A 26,599-nucleotide genomic window follows, 5' to 3' on the forward strand; every position below is an offset into this window, starting at 1 on the left:
TATTGGTCCCTTAAATTTTTTTTTTCCATTTTGTTATTAAACATCATGTTAAATGTTAGTGATAAAGTTTGCTATTTGTTTGCAGTTGTAATTGTTTGGAGAGAAGTTCGAGTATATTGTCTAGATGATAGAAAGACAAACCATATCTCCTAATAACGACATAAATAAAGAGCAGACGAGTGTATCGAACGCATGAGGTGCCTCATCATCATCATCATCATCATCATCATCATCATGTAACATGAAAACCTCTCTCACTCATTGTTTATACTGCTTTATCCTGTCTGGAAATCCTGAACCCACACCATGACCATGCCTCTGGTCTACCTCTGGAATAAAGGTGTGTGTGTGTGTGTGTGTGTGTGTGGACCAGAGGCATGGTCATGGTGTGGGTTCAGGATTTCCAGTTTAAGACACACGAGTGAGATCTGGTGCCACCTTCTGGATGGAATTGGACGAGTCTGAAGCCTCACGAGGACTTTTATTTTGAAGAGCGCAGGACAGACTTACAGGGAACGGCCCTCTCTGAGCTGATATCCAAGTAAGTGCGATCTCTTTTCGTGTAAATGATATAGACATCAGACAACCCAGGCAGAAGTTTTGGCCCCTTCGCTCGGTCCCTCCCTCGGTTTCTTGTTCAGCTCACAGGAAGCGCGAGACATTCCGCGGGTGAGGAAGGAGATGTGAGCTGGAGTCCCGGATAATCACCCCAGAACTGCCCCAGCTCCCTCACAGGACCCCTCCAGGGTAGGTAGGTCACTGCGTGTGTGTGTGTGTGTGTGTGTGTGTTTTCTAGGGTTTGCCTCTTACTGCGCGTAGCGAGAGTGTGTTATTCATCAAAGCCTGTCGTGAACCAGGAAGTGGCCTCGTCCTGACTGATGTAGAGTTACTGTTACTGATACTGTTACTAATGTAGAGGTACTGTTACTGTTACTGATGTAGAGTTACTGTTACTGTTACTGATGTACAGTTACTGTTACTGATGTACAGTTACTGTTACTGTTACTGATGTAGAGGTACTGTTACTGTTACTGATGTACAGTTACTGTTACTGTTACTGATGTACAGTTACTGTTACTGATGTAGAGTTACTGTTACTGTTACTGATGTAGAGTTACTGTTACTGTTACTGATGTAGAGTTACTGTTACTGATGTAGAGTTACTGTTACTGTTACTGATGTAGAGTTACTGTTACTGATGTACAGTTACTGTTACTGATGTAGAGTTACTGTTACTGATGTACAGTTACTGTTACTGATGTACAGTTACTGTTACTGTTACTGATGTAGAGTTACTGTTACTGTTACTGATGTAGAGTTACTGTTACTGTTACTGATGTAGAGTTACTGTTACTGATGTAGAGTTACTGTTACTGTTACTGATGTAGAGTTACTGTTACTGATGTAGAGTTACTGTTACTGATGTAGAGTTACTGTTACTGTTACTGATGTAGAGTTACTGTTACTGATGTACAGTTACTGTTACTGTTACTGATGTAGAGTTACTGTTACTGATGTAGAGTTACTGTTACTGTTACTGATGTAGAGTTACTGTTACTGATACTGATGTAGAGTTACTGTTACTGTTACTGATGTAGAGTTACTGTTACTGATGTACAGTTACTGTTACTGATGTAGAGTTACTGTTACTGTTACTGATGTAGAGTTACTGTTACTGATGTACAGTTACTGTTACTGATGTACAGTTACTGTTACTGTTACTGATGTAGAGTTACTGTTACTGTTACTGATGTAGAGTTACTGTTACTGATGTAGAGTTACTGTTACTGATGTACAGTTACTGTTACTGTTACTGATGTAGAGTTACTGTTACTGATGTAGAGTTACTGTTACTGTTACTGATGTAGAGTTACTGTTACTAATGTAGAGGTACTGTTACTGTTACTGATGTAGAGTTACTGTTACTGTTACTGATGTAGAGTTACTGTTACTGATGTAGAGTTACTGTTACTGTTACTAATGTAGAGTTACTGTTACTGATGTAGAGTTACTGTTACTGATGTAGAGTTACTGTTACTGTTACTGATGTAGAGTTACTGTTACTGTTACTGATGTAGAGTTACTGTTACTGTTACTAATGTAGAGTTACTGTTACTGTTACTAATGTAGAGTTACTGTTACTGTTACTGATGTAGAGTTACTGTTACTGATACTGTTACTAATGTAGAGTTACTGTTACTGTTACTGATGTAGAGTTACTGTTACTGTTACTGATGTAGATGTACTGTTACTGTTACTAATGTAGAGTTACTGTTACTGATGTAGAGTTACTGTTACTGTTATTGATGTAGAGTTACTGTTACTGTTACTGATGTAGAGTTACTGATGTAGAGTTACTGTTACTAATGTAGCGCTACTGTTACTGATGTAGAGTTACTGTTACTGATGTAGCGTTACTGTTACTGATGTAGAATTACTCTTACTGATGTAGGGTTACTGTTACTGATGTAGCGTTACTGTTACTGTTACTGATGTAGAGTTACTGTTACTGTTACTGATGTAGAGTTACTGTTACTGATGTACAGTTACTGTTACTGATGTAGAGTTACTATTACTGATACTGTTACTAATGTAGAGTTACTGTTACTGATACTGTTACTAATGTAGAGTTACTGTTACTGATACTGTTACTAATGTAGCGCTACTGTTACTGATGTACAGTTACTGATTTAGAGTTACTGTTACTGAAACTGATGTAGTGTTACTGTTACTGATACTGTTACTAATGTAGCGCTACTGTTACTGATACTGATGTAGAGTTCCTGATACTGATGTAGGGTTACTGTTACTGATGTAGAGTTACTGTTACTACTGTAGCACTACTGTTATAGAGTTACTGTTACTGATACTGATGTAGAGTTACTGTTACTGATACTGATGTAGAGTTACTGATACTGATGTGGAGTTCCTGATACTGATGTAGAGTTCCTGATACTGATGTAGCGTTACTGTTACTAATGTAGTGTTACTGTTACTGATGTAGCGCTACTGTTACTAATGTAGAGTTACTGTTACTGATGTAGAGTTACTGATACTGATGTAGAGTTACTGTTACTAATGTACTGTTACTGTTACTGATGTAGGGCTACTGTTACTGATGTAGAGTTACTGTTACTACTGTAGCACTACTGTTATAGAGTTACTGTTACTGATACTGATGTAGAGTTACTGTTACTGATACTGATGTAGAGTTACTGATACTGATGTGGAGTTCCTGATACTGATGTAGAGTTCCTGATACTGATGTAGCGTTACTGTTACTAATGTAGTGTTACTGTTACTGATGTAGCGCTACTGTTACTGATGTAGAGTTACTGTTACTGTTACTGATGTAGAGTTACTGATACTGATGTAGAGTTACTGTTACTAATGTACTGTTACTGTTACTGATGTAGGGCTACTGTTACTGATGTAGAGTTACTGTTACTGATACTGTCACTAATGTAGCGCTACTGTTACTGATGTAGAGTTACTGTTACTGATGTAGAGTTACTGTTACTAATGTAGAGTTACTGTTACTAATGTAGGGTTACTGTTACTGTTACTGATTGTAGTGTTACTGTTACTGATGTAGTATTACTGTTACTGATGTAGAGTTACTGTTACTGATGTAGCGTTACTGTTACTCTTACTGATGTAGTGTTACTGTTACTAATGTAGCGCTACTGTTACTGATGTAGAGTTACTGTTACTGATGTAGCGTTACTAATACTGATGTAGGGTTACTGTTACTGATGTTGAGTTACTGTTACTACTGTAGCGCTACTGTTACTGATGTAGAGTTACTGTTAATAATACTGTTACTAATGTAGCGCTACTGTTACTGATGTAGAGTTACTGTTACTGATGTAGAGTTAAAGTTACTGATGAAGTGTTACTGTTACTGATGTAGTATTACTGTTACTGTTACTGATGTAGCATTACTGTTACTAATGTAGGGTTACTGTTACTGTTACTGATTGTAGTGTTACTGTTACTGATGTAGTATTACTGTTACTGATGTAGAGTTACTGTTACTGATGTAGCATTACTGTTACTCTTACTGATGTAGTGTTACTGTTACTGATGTAGCGTTACTGTTACTGATGTGGGGTTACTGTTACTGATGTAGCATTACTGTTACTGATGTAGCGTTACTGTTACTCTTACTGATGTAGGGTTACTGTTACTGATGTAGCGTTACTGTTACTGATGTGGGGTTACTGTTACTGTTACTGATGTAGTGTTACTGTTACTGATGTAGCGTTACTGTTACTGATGCAGTGTTACTGTAACTGATGTAGCATTACAGTTACTTGTGTAGCGTTACTGTTACTGATGTAGGGTTACTGTTACTGATGTAGGGTTACTGTTACTGATCTAGTGTTACTTTTACTGATGCATGGTTACTCTTACTGATGTAGTGTTACTGTTACTGATGTAGCGTTACTGTTAATGATGTAGTGTTACTGTTACTGATGTAGCGTTACTGTTACTCTTACTGATGTAGGGTTACTGTTACTGATGTAGCGTTACTGTAACTGATGTGGGGTTACTGTTACTGTTACTGATGTAGTGTTACTGTTACTGATGTAGCATTACTGTTACTGATGCAGTGTTACTGTAACTGATGTAGCATTACAGTTACTTGTGTAGCGTTACTGTTACTGATGTAGGGTTACTGTTACTGATGTAGGGTTACTGTTACTGATCTAGTGTTACTCTTACTGATGCATGGTTACTCTTACTGATGTAGTGTTACTGTTACTGATGTAGCGTTACTGTTAATGATGTAGTGTTACTGTTACTGATGTAGTGTTACTGTTACTGTTACTGATGTCGCGTTACTGTTACTGATGTAGCGTTACTGTTACTGATGTAGTGTTACTGTTACTGTTACTGATGTCGCGTTACTGTTACAGATGTAGCATTACAGTTACTGATGTAGCATTACTGTTACTGATGTAGTGTTACTGTTAATGATGTAGGGTTACTATAGTGTTAATAAATCATTAATATAGCGTTATTTATGTAGTGTTACTGTAGCGTTACTGTAGAGTTAATATAATGCTACTGTGGTGTTACTGTAGTGGTAATGTTTAGTTACTTTAGGGTTCATAGCTTGTTAATATAGTGTAACTGATGTATCATTAGTGTATTGTTAGTGTAGTGTTAGTGTATTTTTACACTAACACTACACTACACTAATAGAGGATGATAATAATCTTGGAACTAATGTTCAACTTCCTCCTACATTTCTATAACATGGACTTCAGTGATCTAAAAACAAACATCTCAACACAATCCAGGCTGCAACACTAACAATACACTAATGATATTGCTATGCTAATGGTACCCTAATGATACATTAACAATACATAAATAATATATAACAGTACAGTAACAATTAATGCTACAGTAACAATAGAGAAACTATGTACTGTCTTTAAGTTATATATTAAACTTTATATATTAAAACTATAGTAACAATACCTTAATTCTATGTACAGAATTAAGGTATTGTTACTATAGTTTTAATATATAATTATTGTATCATTACTAGGGGTGTAACGATATGTCCAGGCCACGATACGGTACATATCTCGATACTGGGTTCATGATACGATATGTATCACGATATTTTGAACAAAATGTAAAAATTAAACTGAAAAATCAAATAACAGATTTATTTTAAAAACATTAACAAATTTTAATAACTTTGTAGTACACATTTTAAGGTTTAATAAAAAAAAAAAAAATCCTTCTGCATTCAAAATAACAACTGAATGTCTTTCTGTCACTCCTGTTGCGTGACTGGAAAACCAAAATGCTGCCAGACAATGGACTTATAAGAAGACGGGGCATCTTCAATTTCACTTTCAGCCGAACTCATGTTGCCCTACTAATGTTCAAGCGATTTCTGCTACTGCGATGAAAGCACACATAACGCTGTTGCAGCGTAAGTCACGTCGGCAGCTCAACCAATAGGATTAAACTGCCGTCATATCGTAAATGTATCGCCAACACTCTATGATATATATTGTAACATTTTTGCATCGCGAAATATCGTACTGTGCTATATCGTTACACCCCTAATCATTACGATAGAGTTGTATCATTAACGTAGCGTTACTATATTGTTACTGTAGCATTACTCGAGCATTAATATATCATTACTCTATTGTTACTGTATCGTTACTGTAGCATTACAGTAGTGTTAATGTAGTGTAAGTGTATCAGTACTTTAGTGTTAATGTATGGTCACTGGTTCGACAGTACATAGTTTCTCTATTGTTACTGTAGCATTAATTGTTACTGTACTGTTATATATTATTTATGTATTGTTAATGTATCATTAGGGTACCATTAGCATAGCAATATCATTAGTGTATTGTTAGTGTTGCAGCCTGGATTGTGTTGAGATGTTTGTTTTTAGATCACTGAAGTCCATGTTATAGAAATGTAGGAGGAAGTTGAACATTAGTTCCAAGATTATTATCATCCTCTATAATATTGAGTTAAGCTACTTTCCTGCTGCTGTGCCTGACAATCTAACAACAAGCCATACCTCCATTTTCAACTCTTTACTCTTACACTCATATAGTCTGCGTTTTATTATCAATGAATACAGTGATTAATCATAACGCTATCGCCCTTTATTAACACCATCAGGGAGTGGGATACATTAGGCAGCAGGTGAACAGTCAGTTCTCAAAGTAAACATTTCAGAAGCAAGAAAAGTGAGTGAGTGTGAGGATCTGAGTGACTTTAACAAAGGCCAGGTGTTCCTGGTAAAGTGCTTTAAGGAAGGACAACCGGACCGGTGGTGAACCAGTGACAGGGCGCGCAGGCTCCCAGGGGTCATAGATGTGTGTGGGAAGTGAAAGCTAGTCCTTTTGGTCTGATCACACGGCAGGGCTCCTGTAGCACAAGTTGGAGGTGGAATCGAGAACACTGGAGAAAAGAAGGACAAAGTCGGTGGAGGCGGTGTGATTTTCTGCTGGGGAACAGATCCTGCCCTTCATGTGAATGTTACTCTGACACGTACCACCTGCCTAAACACTGTTACGGACCTTCATGGAGACGGTGTTCCCTGATTTTATCAGGATAATATGCCCTAACACACCCTGTACAGGAAGGATTTTGAAACATGACAATGAGTCTGAGACCCTGGTAGACAGGTCAGGACAGTGTTACAGGTACGAGGTGGACCAACACGACAGTAAACAGATTAATGTTCTGGCTGATCAGAGTACCCAGTGTATTTTCACAATAGTAATTTGAAAAAAAGAAACACACAAAATCATGACTCACATAACTAATTAGACATGTTTGTATCTGTCCGAGACCCTGTACATGTACCTGTAAGATACACAGCGCATGAACGCAGGAATTAATGACGCAGATAGTGATCTCTCCATGAGGCAATGAAAGAAAAGTAGTGTGGAAAATATTAAAAACTAACTCATGAGGATGTTGTAGACTACGTGAGTATGAAAATGTGATCTCACACTTAAAGACATGTTTATAACGCGCAGTATCGTCATGTTTAGGTGTGAAAACCAACCACCTTTATTTCATTTACGAGTAATTTAGTTTTTTTTTCCACCAGAGGATCAGTGAAATAAACAAATTTTTAACAATAGCAAAAAGAACTGTAATGATTTTTAAAATATGTAAACAAAACAATTTTGTATTGTTGTGCAAAACAATGGTGCATTTTTTTTAAGGTTCATATTTAATTATCAGATCTTTGGCTTCCTGTCAGCTATAAAAATACCATTTTACAGAAGCCTTATGTATATTATTAGGGCCGTATTGCCCAGTACTACTGATGGTCAGCGCAAAGACACATATGTAATATTTAATGTAAGCAGAAAATGTAATATGTGAAGGCTGATAGAGCATAAGTTAATAAATAGCATGTTTCAGTAGTTTTCTATTCAGTATACACGTCAAAGAAAAAAAAAAATATTTTTTACAATAGTATCTGGTGTTATAGTTTGTGTATATAGAGTTTTTATTTTAGTCATTAATATTAAATATACAGTATTGCACGTAGTCGGAACCATAACCACTATATTAAATATTGTGTTTGTTTAAATGTAAGAGGTATTTCTGTGTTTACTGTTCATGTTGTCAGCCGCCATGTCATATTGTAGTTTTCAAATTCTTGAGTCGGGGTTGAGATGGTTTGTACAGTGTTAATTTCTAGTCACATATCAGAAATTGCCCTTTATAGTTGTAGCTGTAGTTGAGGTAAGTGTTGGAGTTGGGGTTAGCTTTGTTGCTAAAGTTGTGTTTAGTATTGGGGTTTGGAGTTGGGGTTATTGTTGGTGTTGTGTTGCGTCTTAGGGTTGTGGTTAGTGTTCGGGTTAGATTTGTAGCTAAAACTGGGTTGGTGTAATTGAAGCTGGGTTTATTGTTGGAGTCGGGGGTCAGAGTTGTAATTGGGTTATTGTTTGGTCTCATCAGTAAACACAGTGATGGTGGCCAGCCTCAGCATTACCAGCATACCTAGTAACTGGTAACTGTGTAGCAACACTGTGAGGTGGTTTGTTGTTACTTGTGCATGATTTGATTAACCAACTTGCTAGCGCTCATTTTTTATCGCTCTCTCCCCTGTGAGTGTGTGTGTTTCCCTCTTTTATCTCCTACTGGTCTCATACTTACAGTTGTGTGTAATGCTGATTCCATGGTAGTGTGATGTGGGTTTAGTTAGCAGATGCGTTCTGCATCTTTTTTTTTTTTCTTTGGTTGGAGTCTCACAGCAGTGGAAGCAGAGATCTGTTTTATATTCTTCTAAAATCCCGACAGGGAAACTGGTCTTACAAAATCACTGTGTGTCACACACTGCATTCATGCTAGCAAGTAAGCATCGGCTAATCAGCTGAGATACACGACAGTGGTCTTTGGTGTGTAGAGCTCTGAGTCAGGCGGCGCTGAGACTTTGAACCCAGTAGAACGCCATCCACTTAGTACCGCATGTAGGTGCGCTGCAGGTGGCAGTGTCAGGGTGGTTTGGTATTAAAATGAAGATGAGAGGAAGAGGGTGGTGTGTGACCAGCATGCACACACACGTACGTGATGGAAATGAATCATTGACAGCCGGGGACAACAATTTTGTTTGCCAAATGCTGATAAGTGGAAGCAAAGTGGAGTGAAAGCTACAGAGACGGCGCTTAAGAGTAACACATGGACACACACGGAGTTAATCAGTTTGAAATATCGTCATCCTGGCCCACGAGTGGCCTCCGCAGTGGTAAAGTGCTATCCGTCCGATCATCCGGAGATCGCGAGTTCCGTCCCCGGTGATGCTGTAACCTCTTGCAGCCGGAGGTCTAGAGAGAGCTGATTGGCCAAGCTCCCTCACAGGGGAGGGATAAGAGGTACTTAGTGCTCCTACATTAATCATGGCTCTACAGCTGAAGCGGAAGGAGCGGATATCGCTGTCCTCCCAGTGTCTCCTCCTCTGGACTGAGTGTCTCCAGAGTTTAGAGACAGTGACAGAGTCTGCCGTTATATTGTATGTATAAAAGGTTAAGGTGGGTACGGGTGGATTGGGAGTGTGATGACTTGTTGCCTAGTTTGGGGCAAATGCATGATGAAGAGTGTCTCCTCAGTCCCGAAACTGTCTCCAACTCTGCTATCTTCATACTACATGATGGGTGAGTCTTTCAGCATTTTGCAGTGTGTAGAAATTTGGGACTACTTCAACACTGGAGATTCAAAATTCTAAGACTGTGTTACTCTCAGTTTACTTTAAAACACCCTATAAGATTGTTGTTGTTTTTTTGTACAGGAAGTGTTTAATCTAGAAGCAGCAGTCAAGCATGTTTATTCTTTTTATCTGTGTGGAAAATCACAGGCATATGAATCAGGAATAAAATGATCAGCTGATAATTAAGTCTGTAGTTTTCACACAGGAGGACGGAGAATAGTATTTTCTGCACAGAAATAAACTCATAGAATAATTCCTGTAAAATAATACTTTACCACACGCTACATGTGATTTAATCCTGCCTGAGTAGGGCTAGTAATGTAGATTGTAATGTAGATGTCAGTAGCTTGTCATTCATGTAGATGTCTAAGCGGATGTCATTAATCTGCTTCAGTCAGGGATGTGGACTGGTGGCACCAGACCACCTCCGTCTTTCCTGTCTGTAATGAATATCTCTTTACAGGTGAGCGTGTCTGTAATACCTGCTTTGTTATGTCGTAGCTCCAGGTCTCAGCACACCTCGGGCAGGTGATTAATGACAAAACTGAAAGCAGCGAGTCTGGATCTCTCGTCTGTTCTGCCTTGAAAGCTTTGGCAGATTCCTTACCGGTTCCACATCATCCAGAATAGGGACTTTTTATCACTTGCCCTGTGTACTGTAGATGCAGCAACGCCTTGTCTCCAGCGCTCCAGGGGGACCCTACGCAGGGCTATACAGTGGCTTGCAAAAGTATTCGGCCCCCTTGAACTTTTCCACATTTTGGCACATTACAGCCACAAACATAAATCAATTTTATTGGAATTCCACATGAAAGACCAATACAAAGTTTGTTTTAAACCATTCCATTGTTGCCCTGGCTTTATGTTTAGGGTTGTTGTCCTGCTGGAAGGTGAATGTCCACCCCAGTCTCAAGTCTTTTGCAGACTCCAAGAGGTTTTCTTCCAAGATTGCCCTGTATTTGTCTCCATCCATCTTCCCATCAACTCTGACCAGCTTCCCTGTCCCTGCTGAAGAGAAGCACCCCCAGAGCATGATGCTGCCACCACCATATTTGACAGTGGGGATGGTGTGTTCAGAGTGATGTGCAGTGTTAGTTTTCCACCACACATAGCGTTTTGCATTTTGCCCAAAAAGTTCCATTTTGGTCTCATCTGACCAGAGCACCTTCTTCCACATGTTTTGCTGTGTCCCCCACATGGCTTGTGGCAAACTGCAAACGGGACTTCTTATGGTTTTCTGTTAACAATGGCTTTCTTCTTGCCACTCTTCCATAAAGGCCAACTTTGTGCAGTGCATGACTAATAGTTGTCCTATGGACAGATTCCCCCACCTGAGCTGTAGATCTCTGCAGCTCGTCCAGAGTCACCATGGGCCTCTTGGCTGCATTTCTGATCAGCGCTCTCCTTGTTCGGCCTGTGAGTTTAGGTGGACGGCCTTGTCTTGGTAGGTTTACAGTTGTGTTATACTTCTTCCATTTCTGAATGATCACTTGAACAGTGCTCCATGAGATGTTCAAGGCTTTGGAAATCTTTTTTGTAGCCTAAGCCTGCTTTAAATTTCTCAATAACTTTATCCCTGACCTGTCTGGTGTGTTCTTTGGACTTCATGGTGTTGTTGCTCCCAATATTCTCTAAGACAACCTTTGAGGCCGTCACAGAGCAGCTGTATTTGTACTGACATTAGATTACACACAGGTGCACTCTATTTAGTCATTAGCACTCATCAGGCAATGTCTATGGGCAACTGACTGCACTCAGACCAAAGGGGGCTGAATAATTACGCACACCCCACTTTGCAGTCATTTATTTGTAAAAAAAAATGTTTGGGATCATGTATGATTTTCGTTCCACTTCTCAAGTGTACACCACCTTGTATTGGTCTTTCACGTAGAATTCCAATTAAATTGATTCATGTTTGTGGCTGTAATGTGACAAAATGTGGAAAAGTTCAAGGGAGCTGAATACTTTTGCAAGCCACTGTAAGTGCTATAAGTAATGCATGGACTCATATTAATAAGAAATAACAAAATGACTATTGAATAAAGCTAACCAGGTCTAAATAATCAGTGTATTGGTAATACTGGCGATACAGACGACTGCGCCGCGGTGTCGTCTTTCATCCAGCGTGTGTTTCTGTTGCAGTCATGGTACTGGTTTTCTGACCTCAGTGCCTGAGAAATTTGACGCCACAAGCTTTTTTCCAAAAAGCCTCCAAGAAATATACATACATATTCGATACCATCATCTGTAGCACTGCGGCACTGCTTCAGCGCTGCTTTACAAACTCTCCTCCTCCTCCTCCAGAGGAACATTACTGCTCTCATCAGCAACTAGAGCTGGGCCGCAGCTCTGATCTAATCGACCACACGAGCCCTCGGTGCGCCGTTCGTCCCAGCGGACTTTACCTTAATACAGCTGTTGAGGCAGATGTTTTAAAGTAAATACCTCTTAAAATAATGTTTAGAGAATAATACACTATTAAATCTGATGTGTGTGTGTGTGTGTGTTAAAGTAAGTGCTCCTCTTTTAATTCTGGGGACAAATCTACACCAGTTACTGTCAGTAGTAAAAGTGCCTTTCAGGCTTGTCATGAGTTGTTGTTTTGTTGGGAAAGACTGCGTTCTATCCCATAAGGGGAAAATACGACTTTCTCTTCAGAATGACTCTCTTTTACTAAACCAAAACCAAAACTTAATGCAATACCAGCCAAGTTTAATACACAAAACACTAAAAATAGATGAGAAGTCTTTAGGGGTTTTAACTGGAGACAGTGGGAAATTGTTTCAGTAATAATTCACGACTCTTTTGTGATTGCCACTGACTCTAAAATCATGATTTTAAAATAGATTTTCTATGTTTATAATAAAGATGCACTATTTAACCAGCCTGTGACTGGAATTGTGTGTGTGTGTGTGTGTGTGTGTGTGTGTGTTGATTCTGAAGTGAATAGTTGTATACTGTATATAGTATATCTTGTTTAACGGTCCGATGCGGTGAGCGGCTGTGTCGATATGATGCGTTGACTTCACGCTGCGCTTTTACTCAGTCGAGAAAGAAGCGTTCACTGAGTTGTTCAAAAACATGTTACAGCGCCGTCACCAGGAGTAATCATTACAAATCATCAATGTGGCTTATTAACGTGACTGGGGTGTGTTGTCTTTAAGTGTCTTTCCACTTTGTCTCATGCTGTCTGCTGCCAGCGGTTTAAGACACAAAACACACACAGGTCTCTCCTCTGCCTCCACCATCCCCACCATGAGTCCAAGCGCAACATATAGGCTTCATCATGTTTTCCTTTCGGCTGGCTTTTTGGTTGATTAGGCTGATAGTGCTAAATCACCTGCTTTTTTGTGGTCCATGTAACAAATGTATCCATTGATGTTATTATGCTCACTACATACAGTACGCTACTGTGTTATGGTCTAAAATGCCCCCCTAAATGGTCTAAAAAAGCGTAGAACAATGTTGATCTTTCCTTCTGTACAGCGTCTGAAGGATCAAAAAGCAACTTTGTTGCCGAACTGGGAACTAGAAATGCCAGACAGGTGCTGCCTGATAAAATATTAATGTTTAACAAAAATACAGAAACATCAGCATACACATTGGAATAAATGAAATTACATATATAATACCGAATGTTTCCTTATATACTGTTCCTCTGCAATTAACATGCCGATGTTAAACCGTTATTGTTGCCTTATGGTTCCACTTTTTTCTGATGTTATTTTAATTTACTTGTATTAATGATCCATTTCTTTGCATGTGATTGTTTAGTTTCGAGTGTCTGATCTTTATTGTCAATAAAGAAAAGCATGAGTTAGAATAGGTACTTTCCTATTATTTTCCACTAATTCCCTCCTGTTCATTGCGCCCCACCTGTCATATCTGTATTCCCCACACTTTGAGAACCACTGGGTTACTGCATGTTTATATGTTTACAAGTTAATTTATTAACAAATGAAAGAAATTTCACATCTTTTTTCACCTCGCGCACTGAAATCAAACCAAACCATGACGCTTGCTTAGCTAACAATGTAAATAAATAAATAAGTTGAACTTGCCTGTGTGGTCCATCTGTAAAAGTGCAGTAATCCATTATATAATTTGCAGATTTGGGGATTTCAGTATTAAACTTGTTGCTCCGCTGTTTTAGGAGGATGTTATAACGACATGGGTCTGTTCAGTTTGCTTTGGTTTTCTTTCTAGTTCTCTGAGTAATAACCCGACGCTGCCTCCAAACGGGAGGGTCCTCCCATGCGTGTGTCACAAGCACTTTCATAAACTCCTATTTTATTGATCACTTGAGAATCCCTGCATACTGCTCTTATGAATATTATTACATCTTGTGGTGTGGCTCTTTAACCCCTCACCACGTAACACTGTTGAGTCAGAAGTTGATGTGACACATAACAGTTTTGATAATAACTGACATTAGGCTGGATAAACTCCTGAACTTGTGAATGTGTTGTTGTCAGGTGTGAAACCGAATGGAGAATGTCTAGACGTGGATGTTTCAAGAGTACAAAGCACAGGGCGTCCACGGAGCAATGCGAGGCACCTCAGGAGTCAGGGATTCATGTCTACCTGTTTTGGACCAAAGCTGGAGACTGTTACCTGACTCACCAGGATGGAGAAGTGTCGGCGGAGGAGCTCCTGATCCGGGCAGCAGAAGCTGTCGGTAAGAGTGCTGGCGAGACAGGAGTGTGTGTGTGGTGTTCAGGTTAAAGGACAGTAAGAGATTTATGTTGTGTTTGGTGTCATGTGCAGGGATCACGCCCGTGTGCCACATTCTGTTTGCGCTGTACGATCCGTCGTGCTCTTGCTGGTACAGCCCTAACCACAGGTTCGACCCCAAAAAACAGTCGAGCCTGATACTTCATTTCCGCATGAGGTAAGTGTGAGACGTTTAGTTTTGTGTGTGTGTGTGTGTGTGTGAGGAGCTGGAATGATGCATGCGATGACAGCATGTGTTGTAACATGTGCAGGTTCTACTTTCGGAACTGGCACGGACTGAACGAGAAGGAGCCCATGGTGTCGCGTTACACCAGTCAGACGGGGAGCGAGCATGGAGCCGCACCCCTGCTGGAGATCACATCTCTAGAGTACCTGTTTGCTCAGGTGAGCTTCTGCAGGCTGAGAGACAGCCCTGACGTTTTGTTGGCTCACCACCCTAACACACGTATTAAAATATTAAAGTGTTTTAATGTAACTTGGCACAGGCAAAGTGTGATTTTGTGAACGATGTGACATCGCTGGAGGACGTGACGGGTGAGGCAGAGATCAGTGGCTTTAAAAACGAGAGCTTGGGCATGGCGGTGCTGCACTTATCTCACAAAGCTCTCCAGCTTAACACCTCTCTACAGGAAGTGGCCAAACAGACCAGGTGTGAGCTTCGCTTATTTTTGCAGTGCATGATGGATTCCTTGTAACGAGAGAGAGACCAAAGGTCATTTCATGCTGAATAAGATGATTAACCTATAATTTACCTATATGAAAATGTCCTCAGTGTTTGGTTAAGGAAATGCGTCTCAACAAACCGCACTGTTTGATTATCTCCAGCTTCCTGCACTGCATCCCGCGCTCGTTCTCTCGCCACATCGCACGAGACAACTTTCTAACCAAGTTCCGAATCCGCCGTGTGTTCGCTGACTTCATGCGAAGCTTCCAGCAGCACACGGTGGGTCAGGGCAGGCTCGGCTCTCAGGAAGTCATGTATAAGTATCTGTCCACGCTGGAGCGCCTGGCCCCGCGCTTTGGCACAGAGACCTTCTCCATCTTCCACCTGGACCTGAGACCAGACGGCGACGGCAGCGGATCGTATCTGAACGCCTCGCGGGCACGTGAGCCCCTGGAGGAGATGACCTGCACTCAGCCCACACACGAGGTCATGATCTCTGGCACCACTGGCATCCAGTGGAGGAAGGTCCCGGCTCACAGGGTGGGTACTGTTCTGTTTTTGACCTTTGTTTGAGCGTGGACCGTAATTATTTATGGCTAGTCATGGTTTATGTTGCAGGCTCAGGATAATAACTATATGGGAAATGACTACCTGACTAAGAGGAAGCGAGAGAAGCATGAGGTCACTCATCAGGAGATTAACACGCAAGAAAGCTGGAATGTGTTCTGCGACTTCCCTGAAATCTCACATATCGCCATAACAGGAGTAAACGTCTGCATCAGCCGGCAAGACAACTTTGCAATGGTGAGAGCCTGGAGCTTAATCTGGTACTGTACTGTTAAGAGACGTAAGCTGAAGCCTGAAACGTGTAAGATTGTCTCGAAAATCTTTGAGAAACGACTGAGAAATTATTCCAATTGGAATTCCAATTCCAATTATTCCAATTATTCCAATTCATGAAACTGAATAGAATTCGGCAGCATCGTGGCGTAGTGGTTAGCGCTGTCGCCTTGCACCTCCAGGGTCGGGGTCAGTTCCCCCCTCGGGTATCGAGTTGTTCTTTAGTTTGCTTGGTGGGATTCCCTCCAGGTACTTCAGTTTCTTCCCACAGTCCAAAGACATGCAGATTAGTCAAATTGGCGTTTCCAAATTAGCCCCGCCTCAGCCCCTAAGTCTCCTGGAATAGGCTCTAGGCCCCCTGTGAGTCTGTACACTGGATAACGCATTACAGATGATGAGTGAGTGAGTGTATAAAATTCAAGAAAACATTCGGAATCTTAAACATCATAGAGGCAGCATGTCCTGCATGACTTCCTCTTCTGCTTTAAACTTCTTGTTTCGCTTTAAAAGCGATGCAATCAGCTTTCTTGTGAAATGACGTTTGTTGTGTATCTAATCATGTTATGTTACAGGACTTGCGCCTGAAGTCCACTCTTGAGGCGCGCTCTCTGGTGTCACTGCTCGACGGGTATTTCCGCCTGACAGCAGACGCTCATCACTACCTCTGCCATGAGGTGGCACCACCCAGAGTGGTCCTGGGCGAGGCTAACGGCCTTCACGGTCCAATACTGTAGGTGTCCGTTTTATATTTCTCGCTGTAGCCCAGGCCCACACGTCTCCCATACGCTGTTGATGTCTTCTATGTTTACCTTTTCTCTCAGCGATGAATTCGTGCTGCAGAAGCTGAAGAAGGAACACGTAGATGACGGCGCATACCTTCTGCGCTGGAGCGTTCTGGACTACCGGCGGATCATATTAGCGGTGCTGAGTAGGGCTGAGGTATGGACTTGTACATTCTTTGTTGAGAAACACAAAGTGGGTTTAAAGGATTTTTCCCTTCATGAGAATCTCACCTGCGCAATGTACACATTTCATGACCTCAGGGTGGTGAGGTCCAAAATGGGTTCACCTTGCCGTCAATGTGTACAAAGTTAGTGCGTGAAACAGGTACTGCTACTGATGTGCACTGAACTCGCTGGAGAAAGTTGCATTTGGAGTTTGCTCTTGGAAATGCACAGCTAAAAAATGTGTCTAGTATCAGCTGACATTAGCTTTATATTATGGACGTTAGCTAGATCCATGCGGCATCAGCAGACCTGTTCCGTGATAAAGTCAGGTTAAAATGTAATGTCAGGTTAAACTGTTTCATTTAGGAATAACTTGTGACTGCAAGAAGTAAAAAATCATGTATTTTAGAATTTACAGAATACGCAACTCCCAGATTTTTAGTTGATTAGCAGACAGAAAGATTGAGGGGAAACAGTAAGAATCCCTAACCTGTAGATCTGTATATTGGAAATCAAACCCCTGTGGTCTTCTAGCTAGCTTTGAGTCTATATCAATCCCCAAACTGGCTTTTCATCCCGAACTACAGAAAACTAGGATGGGACGGTTTATTATGGCTGTAATGGTATGAATACATGTGTGTGAATGAGAGAAACCTAAGTGGAATGGTGAGGCTACAGGGAGAAAAGGTAAAGAGGGTGCAGGTCTTTAAGTACTTAGGGTCAACGGTCCAGAGCAACTGGGAGTGTGGAAAGGAGGAGAAGAGGCGGGTACAGGCAGGTTGGAATGGGTGGAGAAAAGTGTCAGGTGTGTTGTGTGACAAAAAGGTATCAGCGAGAATGAAAGGAAAGGCGATGCTTTACAGCTTAGAGACAGTGGCACTGAAGAAAAGACAGGAGGCAGAGTTAGAGATAGCAGAGATGAAGATGTTGAGGTTCTCTTATGGAGTGACAAGGATGGATAGGATCAAGAATGAGTTCACAAGAGGGACAACCCATGTTAGATGCTTTGGAGGTAAAGTCAGAGAGGCCAAATTGAGGTGGTTTGGACATGTTCAGAGGAGAGATTGTGAGCATATCAGGAAAAGGATGCTGAGGTTGGAACTGCCAGTCAGGAAGTCTAGAGGAAGACCAAAGAGGAGATTTATGTATGCAGTGAGAGAGGACATGAAGTTAGTTGGTGTGAGAGAAGAAGATGCAGAGGATAGGGTTAGATTTGCTGTGGCGACTCCTTAAAGGGAACAGCCGAAAGACAGGGAAAAAGAAGAAGGTATGCAAAACTGTTCTACTACATACAACAAAAAAATAAACTCATATGACCTTATACCTTATATAACATAACATTTTTATTTATTTGATATTTCTATTAATTTTACATCTCAGAGATCTAACCTACTAAGAGTAAGAACAAGCAAAAACATTAGAAACTAAACTCTCTCAGGTATACAAACATGGCACTGTTTGTCAGAGCAGGTAGCCCTTAAAACCAGAGCATTTAAGCCATTCACTCTGTAAAGTGAGATGAAGCCCAGCTGTATTCACTTGGATCACAACGGAAGTCTAGAGGAAGGTACACCGAACTGTACCTCTTGCACCGAATAATACAAGCACACATTGTACTGAAACACCCTGCGATGTGTACAGTATAGGGCTCTGGCTTGTGACACTTGGCATGAACATGTGTTTCTACAGGATGGACAGAATCACACGCATAAGCAGTTCAGGATCATGCAGAAGGGCTCGGTGTTCATGCTGGAGGGCTGGGAGCGAGAGTTCTCCAACGTCAAGGAGCTCACAGAGAGCCTGAAGACCTTCGTGCTAAAGTCTGGTCAAGACTGCTTCACCGTAAAGAAGTGCTGCCTGCCCAGACATGCAGGTGAGAGGGGGTGCTGGTGACTTGCATGACGGTTGCATTGTGATTGGATGGGAGTCAGTGTGCGTGTGTGAGGTTTGCATGTGCACATATTTGAGACATTGAGACAGTTGTATGTGTGTGTGTGAAAGACACTGTGTTTCCTTGTTGTGTTGGTTGTCTTCTGCCTCTTGATATTGCATTGCCTGATGACAGGATGTTTAGTTTATTAAATCAGATCAGTAGATTATCCACGTTAGTGCTGAATAAGCAGCGTTACTTTGCTGATGATGCTGGATACCATCCTGTGTGCAGAAAGTGCACTCATATAAACAGCTCATCTTACAAACTGTAGCTGTACTGTGAATAGAAACAAGCTTGTTGAGTTCTTTACACATGGTCATAACCAGGCAGTAGTCAAACCCTGAGGGCAGTTATACGTAATTAGAGAGGCTTTTTCTAGCTCTGTCTGGCGATTTTTTCTGCCCCCCTGCTCCCCCATCCAGGCTTTCCACCCCTGACCCTGAGCCAAATTAGAAGCGAGGTATATTACAATGCATTTTTAATGAGTCAAAATATTCTTGGTTGGGCGTCAATATCCCTGTGCATCAGACCAGAGTATCACCGTGTGTTTGTGTGTGTGTGTGTGTGTGTGTGTGTGTGTGTGTGTGTGTGTTTTTTTTACTATAGTAGGACCCAGACATTTCTAACTGAAGAATATTTCAGACATCTACTTAAGAGCAATCACACTGTTTCTTCATGACCTCACTCATCCTTGCATGTTTACAGAACTGTCAAACCTCCTGGTAATGAGGCAGGGCACCAACGGCAATCCCAAGCCTCTTTCTGAAACCCTCAACCTGTGCCAGCTGAGATTCCATCAGATTAAAGACAAGGAGATTATACAGGTTAGTTTCAGCTCAACGTCGGTTTAGGTGCAGTTGTTACTTCGTCTGATATCATCCCACATTATCTTGTATGTCATCGTTTATCGGGTCTCTGATTGGACTTTGCAGGAGCAGCACCTGGGCCGTGGCACCAGGACCAACATCTATTCGGGTCGCTTGATGGTGCGCAGCGGAGTGGAAGACGATGAAGATGAATGGAACAACAATCTCACCAATGGAAAAGGCATTCGTGTGGTTCTGAAGATCCTGGATCAGAGCCACAAGGACATTGCGCTGGTGAGAGACGCTGATTCATCAGGAATGTGTGGTTATTTAACCCAATCTCTTACATGATACAGTGTAATGATCATCACTCGTCCTTCTGATTTGTGTTGTGCAGGCATTCTTTGAGACTGCGAGCCTTATGAGTCAGGTTTCTCACTCTCACCTGGTTTTTGTGCATGGTGTTTCAGTCAAAGGATCTGAGAGTGAGTCTTGTGTTTTTTTTGGGATTTCCTCTTTTGCTATCAAGAGTGTAACCAAAGATCTGTGCACCTGCTGGTTTCTCACAGTTCTCTAACACAGCTCAGCCTTTCAGTTACTTACATCTTCAGTATTATAAATGTATATTATTACATGAAATTTGTTTAAACCAGTGAGACAGAATTGATTTCAGTTTATTTACACATGTTGTTGTTTTTGGACAGACATAATGGTGGAAGAGTTTGTCGAGTTTGGCCCTTTAGATGTCTTCCTGCACAAAGAGAAGGCTCGTGTAACCCCTCAGTGGAAGTTCACGGTGGCGAAACAGCTGGCCAGCGCCCTCTGTTATCTTGTAAGTTATTTAAATGTTGAATTTATAAACATAAGTATAAAAGCTTTAGATAATCTCCAAACCATAATGTATAGGACATTTGTTTTTTAAAAATTAAGCAACATTTTTGCTTTTAGGAAACGAAACGCCTGGTTCATGGGAATGTGTGTGCGAAGAACATTCTGGTCGCTCGTAAGGGACTGGAGGAGGGCACGTTTCCGTTTGTGAAGCTGAGTGACCCGGGCATAGCGCTAACTGCACTCTCACGTGGAGGTACAGGAGCTCACACTGCTGCTGATATCATGAACACTGTAGTGCTACCAGAGAATGTCCGTTTAACCAGAACCCAGGACTGAGCGACCAGTTGATTTATCCCACAATCCCAAAATTAATTCATAAAAAAATTATTAATACAAATTATGAAGTAAAAATGTTGCGTTGTCATTAAACAGATGCATGTAACCCTACTGCAGCAACGGCCCTCGTGAAGAAAAAGGTTAAAAAGGCTGTAGCAGTGCGGGAGATGGAGATGTTTAACAACCATGCAACATCACATTTCAGCAAAATTTTTGTGTTTTTTTCGGTTACGGACTGGAGTGTGGTTCAACAGATTAGGCAGAAAAATGATTGAGCCATTTACATTTTACATTTAGGCATTTGACAGATGCTCTTATCCGTCACTGGATAGATACTTACACTGGGTTACTAGGTTACTATCTAAGTGCCATGAAGTCAGACGTGACATTTAAACACTAAACTCCACAAGTTGCACAGCATTTCAATGTTTAATACATGATTTTAGTGGTTTTTAAAACTAGTAAGTAATATAGCGGCTCGATACAGATTAGACAACAAACTTTACGGCTATTGAAGTGAACCAGAAATTGCATTGAACCGACAGCCTTCTCGTGACTGATAGCTCAAATCTGATGTGAACCTTTATGAGTCTGTGTTTCCTTTTTGACTCTGGTTTAGTCCTCATGACATTTCACTATCACCTCAGTCACCTGTGGTTTGCACGTTAGAGACATAACGCTGTAAATACAACGCTGTTACATGACACTGCAGTCTCCAGTTTATTTACACTAGTATAAATAAAAACTAACCAAGTGTCAGACCTCTAATTCGAGACTCAGAGCAGAACATTAATCTGGTCGAGTGTGAAACCTCTCCTCCTCCCCAGGCAAGTTTGAGTTAGCTCTGTGACGCACGTAAGTTGTGTCTGAACACTCTGTCTCTCGAAGGCAGATTTCATCTAAGTTATTGTCTATATTCAGTGGTGGAACAGGAAGCCTAATGCTAACCACTTCCTGGTGGTTGTGTTCACTTCCTCCTGTGTTTTTACCTTTAATAAGGTCGCAGTGAAAGTGATGCAGCACAGAACGCCTGTTCTATGATTGTTATTATTTCTCACTTGTAGAACGAGTGGAGCGCATTCCATGGATCGCTCCGGAGTGTGTGCTGTGTGACTCTGTCATAGGCAGCGCTGCAGATAAGTGGAGCTTTGGAGCCACGCTGCTGGAAATCTGCAACAACGGAGATCTGGCAATGAGCGGCAGCACTTTGCCGGAGGTACGTCATCGGCCTAGCTTACCTGATTTTATGTAACAGTAAAAGAAAACATTGCTGATCATGAACCATCCTGTAATGACAGAAAGAGCGTTTCTACGAGACCCAGAGTCGCCTGGCGGTTCCGTCTTCTCAGGAGCTGGCCAGCTTCATCAGCATGTGTCTGACCTACGACCCCGCAGCCAGGCCCTCGTTCAGGACCATTCTCCGGGAGCTGACAGAAATACAGATAAAGAGTTGGGTTTTTTCTCTCTTTTCTCTATGCCCATCCTTATGTCCCTGTGTGACTGACTTTAGTCCATTCTCACATTCTGTACCGGTTTCGCTAATTAATAACAGACCCGGACATTTCTTCTGACTGCGAGGCGCTTCCAGATAGAGATCCTAGCATCTTCCTTAAGCGGCACCTGAAGAAGATCCGAGACTTGGGAGAGGTTAGTTTGCTCCTGCCCAAAATTGTGTTAAAGATCATGGGTTTGCTATAAAGATCATAGTTCGTCTGGGTTTTTTTTTTTTTTTTTGCCGCTCAGGTGTCCAGATTCCAACCTGTGTGCTGTGCTGATTTTCTTGACTTTTTAAACATGTTAAGTACCCCATCTCTTTCCTCAGGGGCATTTTGGGAAAGTGATGCTGTACGTATACGACCCTGCCAACGATGGCACTGGAGAGTATGTGGCAGTGAAGACCCTCAAGCAGGACGGAGGCAATCACCTCCATGACTCTTGGATGAAGGAGATTGAAATCCTAAAATCACTCTACCATAAAAACATTGTTAAGTACAAAGGCTGTTGCACTGAACTGGGTGAGTGATTCAGCAGATGGTCTGTACTTGTCACATGATACTATTCATACTATTGTTCTGTGAAGAATGGAGATAAAACTCCCCTTCAGATGTGCTTTTGTTATAATCTTGAGCGGGCATGATATTTCAGGTGGCCAGGTGGTCCAGCTAATCATGGAGTACCTTCCACTGGGAAGCCTTCGGGAGTACCTGCCCAAACACCGTCTGGGATTCACACAGAATCTGCTCTTCGCCCAACAAATCTGCCAGGTACAAAAAAAAAAAAACAATACTAATAAAAAACAATTTTTGCTTCCTACATTATACATTCATGAACTTTAAGAATGGTGCTTGTTTCTCCACAGGGAATGGATTACCTGCACTCGAAACGATACATCCATCGGGACCTGGCTGCTCGTAACGTTCTGGTAGAGAACGAGGGAGTGGTGAAGATCGGTGACTTCGGCTTGACAAAGTACATTCCTGAGGGCGAGGTGTATTACAGGGTTCGAGAGGATGGAGACAGCCCTGTCTTCTGGTTAGTGTTAGAGTTCTTGAAGGAAAACACCAAAATAAATGTGGAGTAATAAAACTGTAGGACACAGTTGTGCTGAGTTGATGATCTAATATGTGCTGGGACTGATGGCGGAGTTCACCTGAACGATGAAGATTTGAGTGTAGAGATGAGAAGATGACCACTAAAATGTTGAGGCTTTACACACCAGCAGAGGGATGTCTGTGGTTTTGCTTGATCAAGTGCTGCTGCTATTTTTTTGAATAGCACACCTTATGGATGAGGAACCAGCATGCAAATTACTGCAGTTGTAGCCCAGTGTTTAATGCATTGGGCTGCTGATTAATAGGATGTGAGTTCAAGCCCCAATGCTGCTCCCATCACAAGGTGATTTTAACACTTGATATACAATTTTCAGCCTGATGAGGTAAATTTATTATCCGGAGACTGTGTATAGACTGTTTATGTATTTTGTTTTTTCCGCCGCATCTCATGTAGTAGTTTCTCCTACATGAGATGCTGAAAAAAATCGATCATGGGTGGAATGAGGGGAATCAAATATCGGCTTATTGCTTTGTGGGTAATGTTGGAAAGCATGAGCCAATGTAAAAAACAGACCAGAGAGCTGACCAGCTCAAAGTTTAAAATTATTTATATATTATTGATCGAAAATGATTGTCCGTGTCTGTGTGCATGTTATCCCCATACTTGGTGGGTTTCCTCCGGTTTCTCCAGTTTCCTCTCACGGTCCAAGGACATATCGGCTTACTGGCATTTCCAAATTGCACACCAGAGTGCACCAAGCCCCCTGGTATAGGCTCCAGGATTCCTGTGACCCTGTACAGGTTAAGTGCTGTACAGAATGGGTGTGAGACTAAGTAAGTGTCTTAATCAGTTATTCCTTCGTTCAGTCCGTTATCAGTAGCAACAGCTGAAAAGGGAGTGATTTAATTTCCAATCCTAAAAGTGCTGAGTGTCTCAACCGGGACTTGTCTGAAACGCTGATTAAATTAACTTGCAGAATGAATCTAGGATGCCATGGAGATATGCTACTGGTTACTGAGATTCTCCACATTCATCATTATTGTTGTACTTCTGCTTATTTCTCAGGTATGCCATCGAGTGTCTGAAAGAAAGCAAGTTTTCCTTTTCCTCTGATGTCTGGTCTTTTGGAGTGACACTGTATGAGATTCTGACACGCTGTGACCATCGTCAAAGTCCACCTGCGGTGAGAAACCATTCCCTACCTCGGGTTCTTCATGTTGCATAATAATAATAATAATAATAATTAATAAGGATAAATAAAAAGCTTTTGTTCTATATATTATATTGCGATATCCTTTCTATTGAATGGTGTAATAACTGTACACTATTTCATGTGCTTGGTGTAGAAATATGTGGAGATGATGGGGATGGTACAAGGTCAGATGACAGTGATGAAATTGATTAACCTTTTGGAGAAGCACAGGCGTCTGCCATGTCCTCGGGACTGTCCACATGAGGTAGGGTCAAATGTTCCCAACACAAAACCAGCTCTCTGTCATTTCATTTTGAACTCTGCACTTATTCGGTTTCTTTCCCTAAAATTAGGTGTACATGCTGATGGAGCAGTGCTGGGACTTCAGACCAGCAAATCGTCCAACATTTAAGTTCCTGGCCGAGTCTTTGGAGGAAATTCGTCGTACATACGAGGAACCTGCAGTGCGGCTTGCTCAGATTAACAATCGCTGAACAGTATATCGCACTTTACAGTATATCTTACTTCCTGATGATGTGATGCCACTGGTTATAAAAACAGAAGTTGCTTCTTTGTTCTAGTAACACATTGATCCACTCTGTTCCTCAAGTGCTCTTTGTCGATATCTGTGATGAGACTTTATTTCTTGGTGTGACTGTGTGTATTGTAAATAGATGTTTTGCTGGTATTTTACAATTTTATTTCATTACTTCACTGCTCTGCCTTAAGCATATACAGTTTAAACATATTGTTATTTTCTTTAGTTTTTAATATGTTTTTGTTTCTCCCCCTTTTTTATTTTAAATGAAATGACTGGCTAATGTAAACCAAAGTTGCTTCTGAAAGGGCTTAATAGTTGACCCTGTTTTGCCAAATTTGCACCTTATTATTTAGGAACTTTGCCTGAATATTTGTTTACTGTATTTATTTGCCAATTTTTAATCAAAAGAATAATTTTACCCATAATACTCAAAGGACTCCAGCGTTATATAAAATGCTCAGAGATTCATTTTGTTGAATGAGAATGTAATGATGGATGGATGGATGAATACAGGACTCAGGCGTACACACCAATTATCGCTTTAATAAAAATCAGTGTTTCAAACCATTGGAAACTTTTTTTAACATTGAACTGAAATTAGTCAATGTTTTTCAATAGTTATTATCATTGATATGCAGTACATTTTGTTTTAAAATTATTTCATGAACAAACATCTTATCCTTCTTAGTTAAAAGTCAAAGTGCCCAGCCAAACATGTACTCAAAAACAAATATATAAATGTTTATAACTGATAAGATCTCCTGTTTTCATTTAAAAAAAAAAAAAACTTTTATTATTTATCTAAAATGAATAGATTTTTGTCCTGTGGTTTTAACTAAAAAAACATTGTTCAGTCTTTGTAAGTTTACAGTTTTTGCCAGTAGTTAGAATTGACTTGCCGTAGAGTAAATTACGTTAGCTACTGGAATCTAAGTCAGTCTAACCTGACAGTCGTGAAGAAAACAAGCATTTAATGTTAAGAAAGTGGGTAACCTTTCCTAAACATTATTTTTCAAATTAGATTAGAGTCCATGAGGTTCTCAGGGAGGTAAAGGGGATGCCTTGTTTAATACGAGTCTTTGCAATATGTTTCATTGAGGTAGAGTCAGGGGTGTGGAAGCTGGTGCATATTCAATTAAATTTTATTTACGTAGCGTTTAAACACTTTTTATTGTCACAAACCTGCTTTACACAATCAAATAAAAATTATGTACATTTGTATGGAATGTGAAAAATGTGTATGAATGGGTGACGGCAACAGTGGCAAGGAAAAACTTCCTGAGATGGCAGTAGGAAGAAACTTTGAGAGAAACCAGACTCAACAGGAAACCCATCCTCATCTGGGTAATAACGGATAGCTGGGATTGATCTGCAGTCATTCTGTGTGTTAGGAGCATGGAAGCTTAGTATACCAGGAGTCCAGTTTGTTACTGGAGGCTCGGGTATACTGTAGGAAACTCCAGTCCTGAACTATCGAGCGACTAAAGTCACAAGTCCTCAG

At 41.0% G+C, this 26,599-nt stretch overlaps 1 protein-coding gene across 2 annotated transcripts; it reads left to right on the top strand.

Moving 5' to 3' along the window:
* The first annotated feature begins 594 nt into the window (after nt 1-594).
* On the top strand, nt 595-25,851 carry tyk2 (tyrosine kinase 2). 2 transcript variants are annotated; one of them, XM_053492175.1, is made up of 24 exons: nt 595-747; nt 14,197-14,399; nt 14,489-14,612; nt 14,707-14,839; nt 14,941-15,104; nt 15,281-15,659; nt 15,738-15,923; nt 16,532-16,689; nt 16,781-16,898; nt 18,596-18,779; nt 19,545-19,663; nt 19,772-19,939; nt 20,043-20,130; nt 20,350-20,477; nt 20,594-20,729; nt 21,877-22,028; nt 22,111-22,261; nt 22,365-22,459; nt 22,635-22,827; nt 22,958-23,076; nt 23,172-23,344; nt 24,431-24,548; nt 24,712-24,822; nt 24,911-25,851. In XM_053492175.1, exons 2-24 carry the CDS (start codon nt 14,216-14,218, stop codon nt 25,049-25,051), a joined length of 3,522 nt encoding a protein of 1,173 aa, XP_053348150.1. In that variant the 5' UTR covers nt 595-747; nt 14,197-14,215; the 3' UTR covers nt 25,052-25,851. The 2 variants fall into 2 exon arrangements, with proteins under 2 accessions (XP_053348150.1, XP_053348148.1); XM_053492173.1 differs by having other exon boundaries at nt 608-751.
* The last annotated feature ends 748 nt before the right edge of the window (nt 25,852-26,599 follow it).

The sequence above is a fragment of the Clarias gariepinus genome, chromosome 3 (genome assembly GCF_024256425.1).
Source record: "Clarias gariepinus isolate MV-2021 ecotype Netherlands chromosome 3, CGAR_prim_01v2, whole genome shotgun sequence".
Lineage (NCBI taxonomy): Eukaryota > Metazoa > Chordata > Actinopteri > Siluriformes > Clariidae > Clarias > Clarias gariepinus.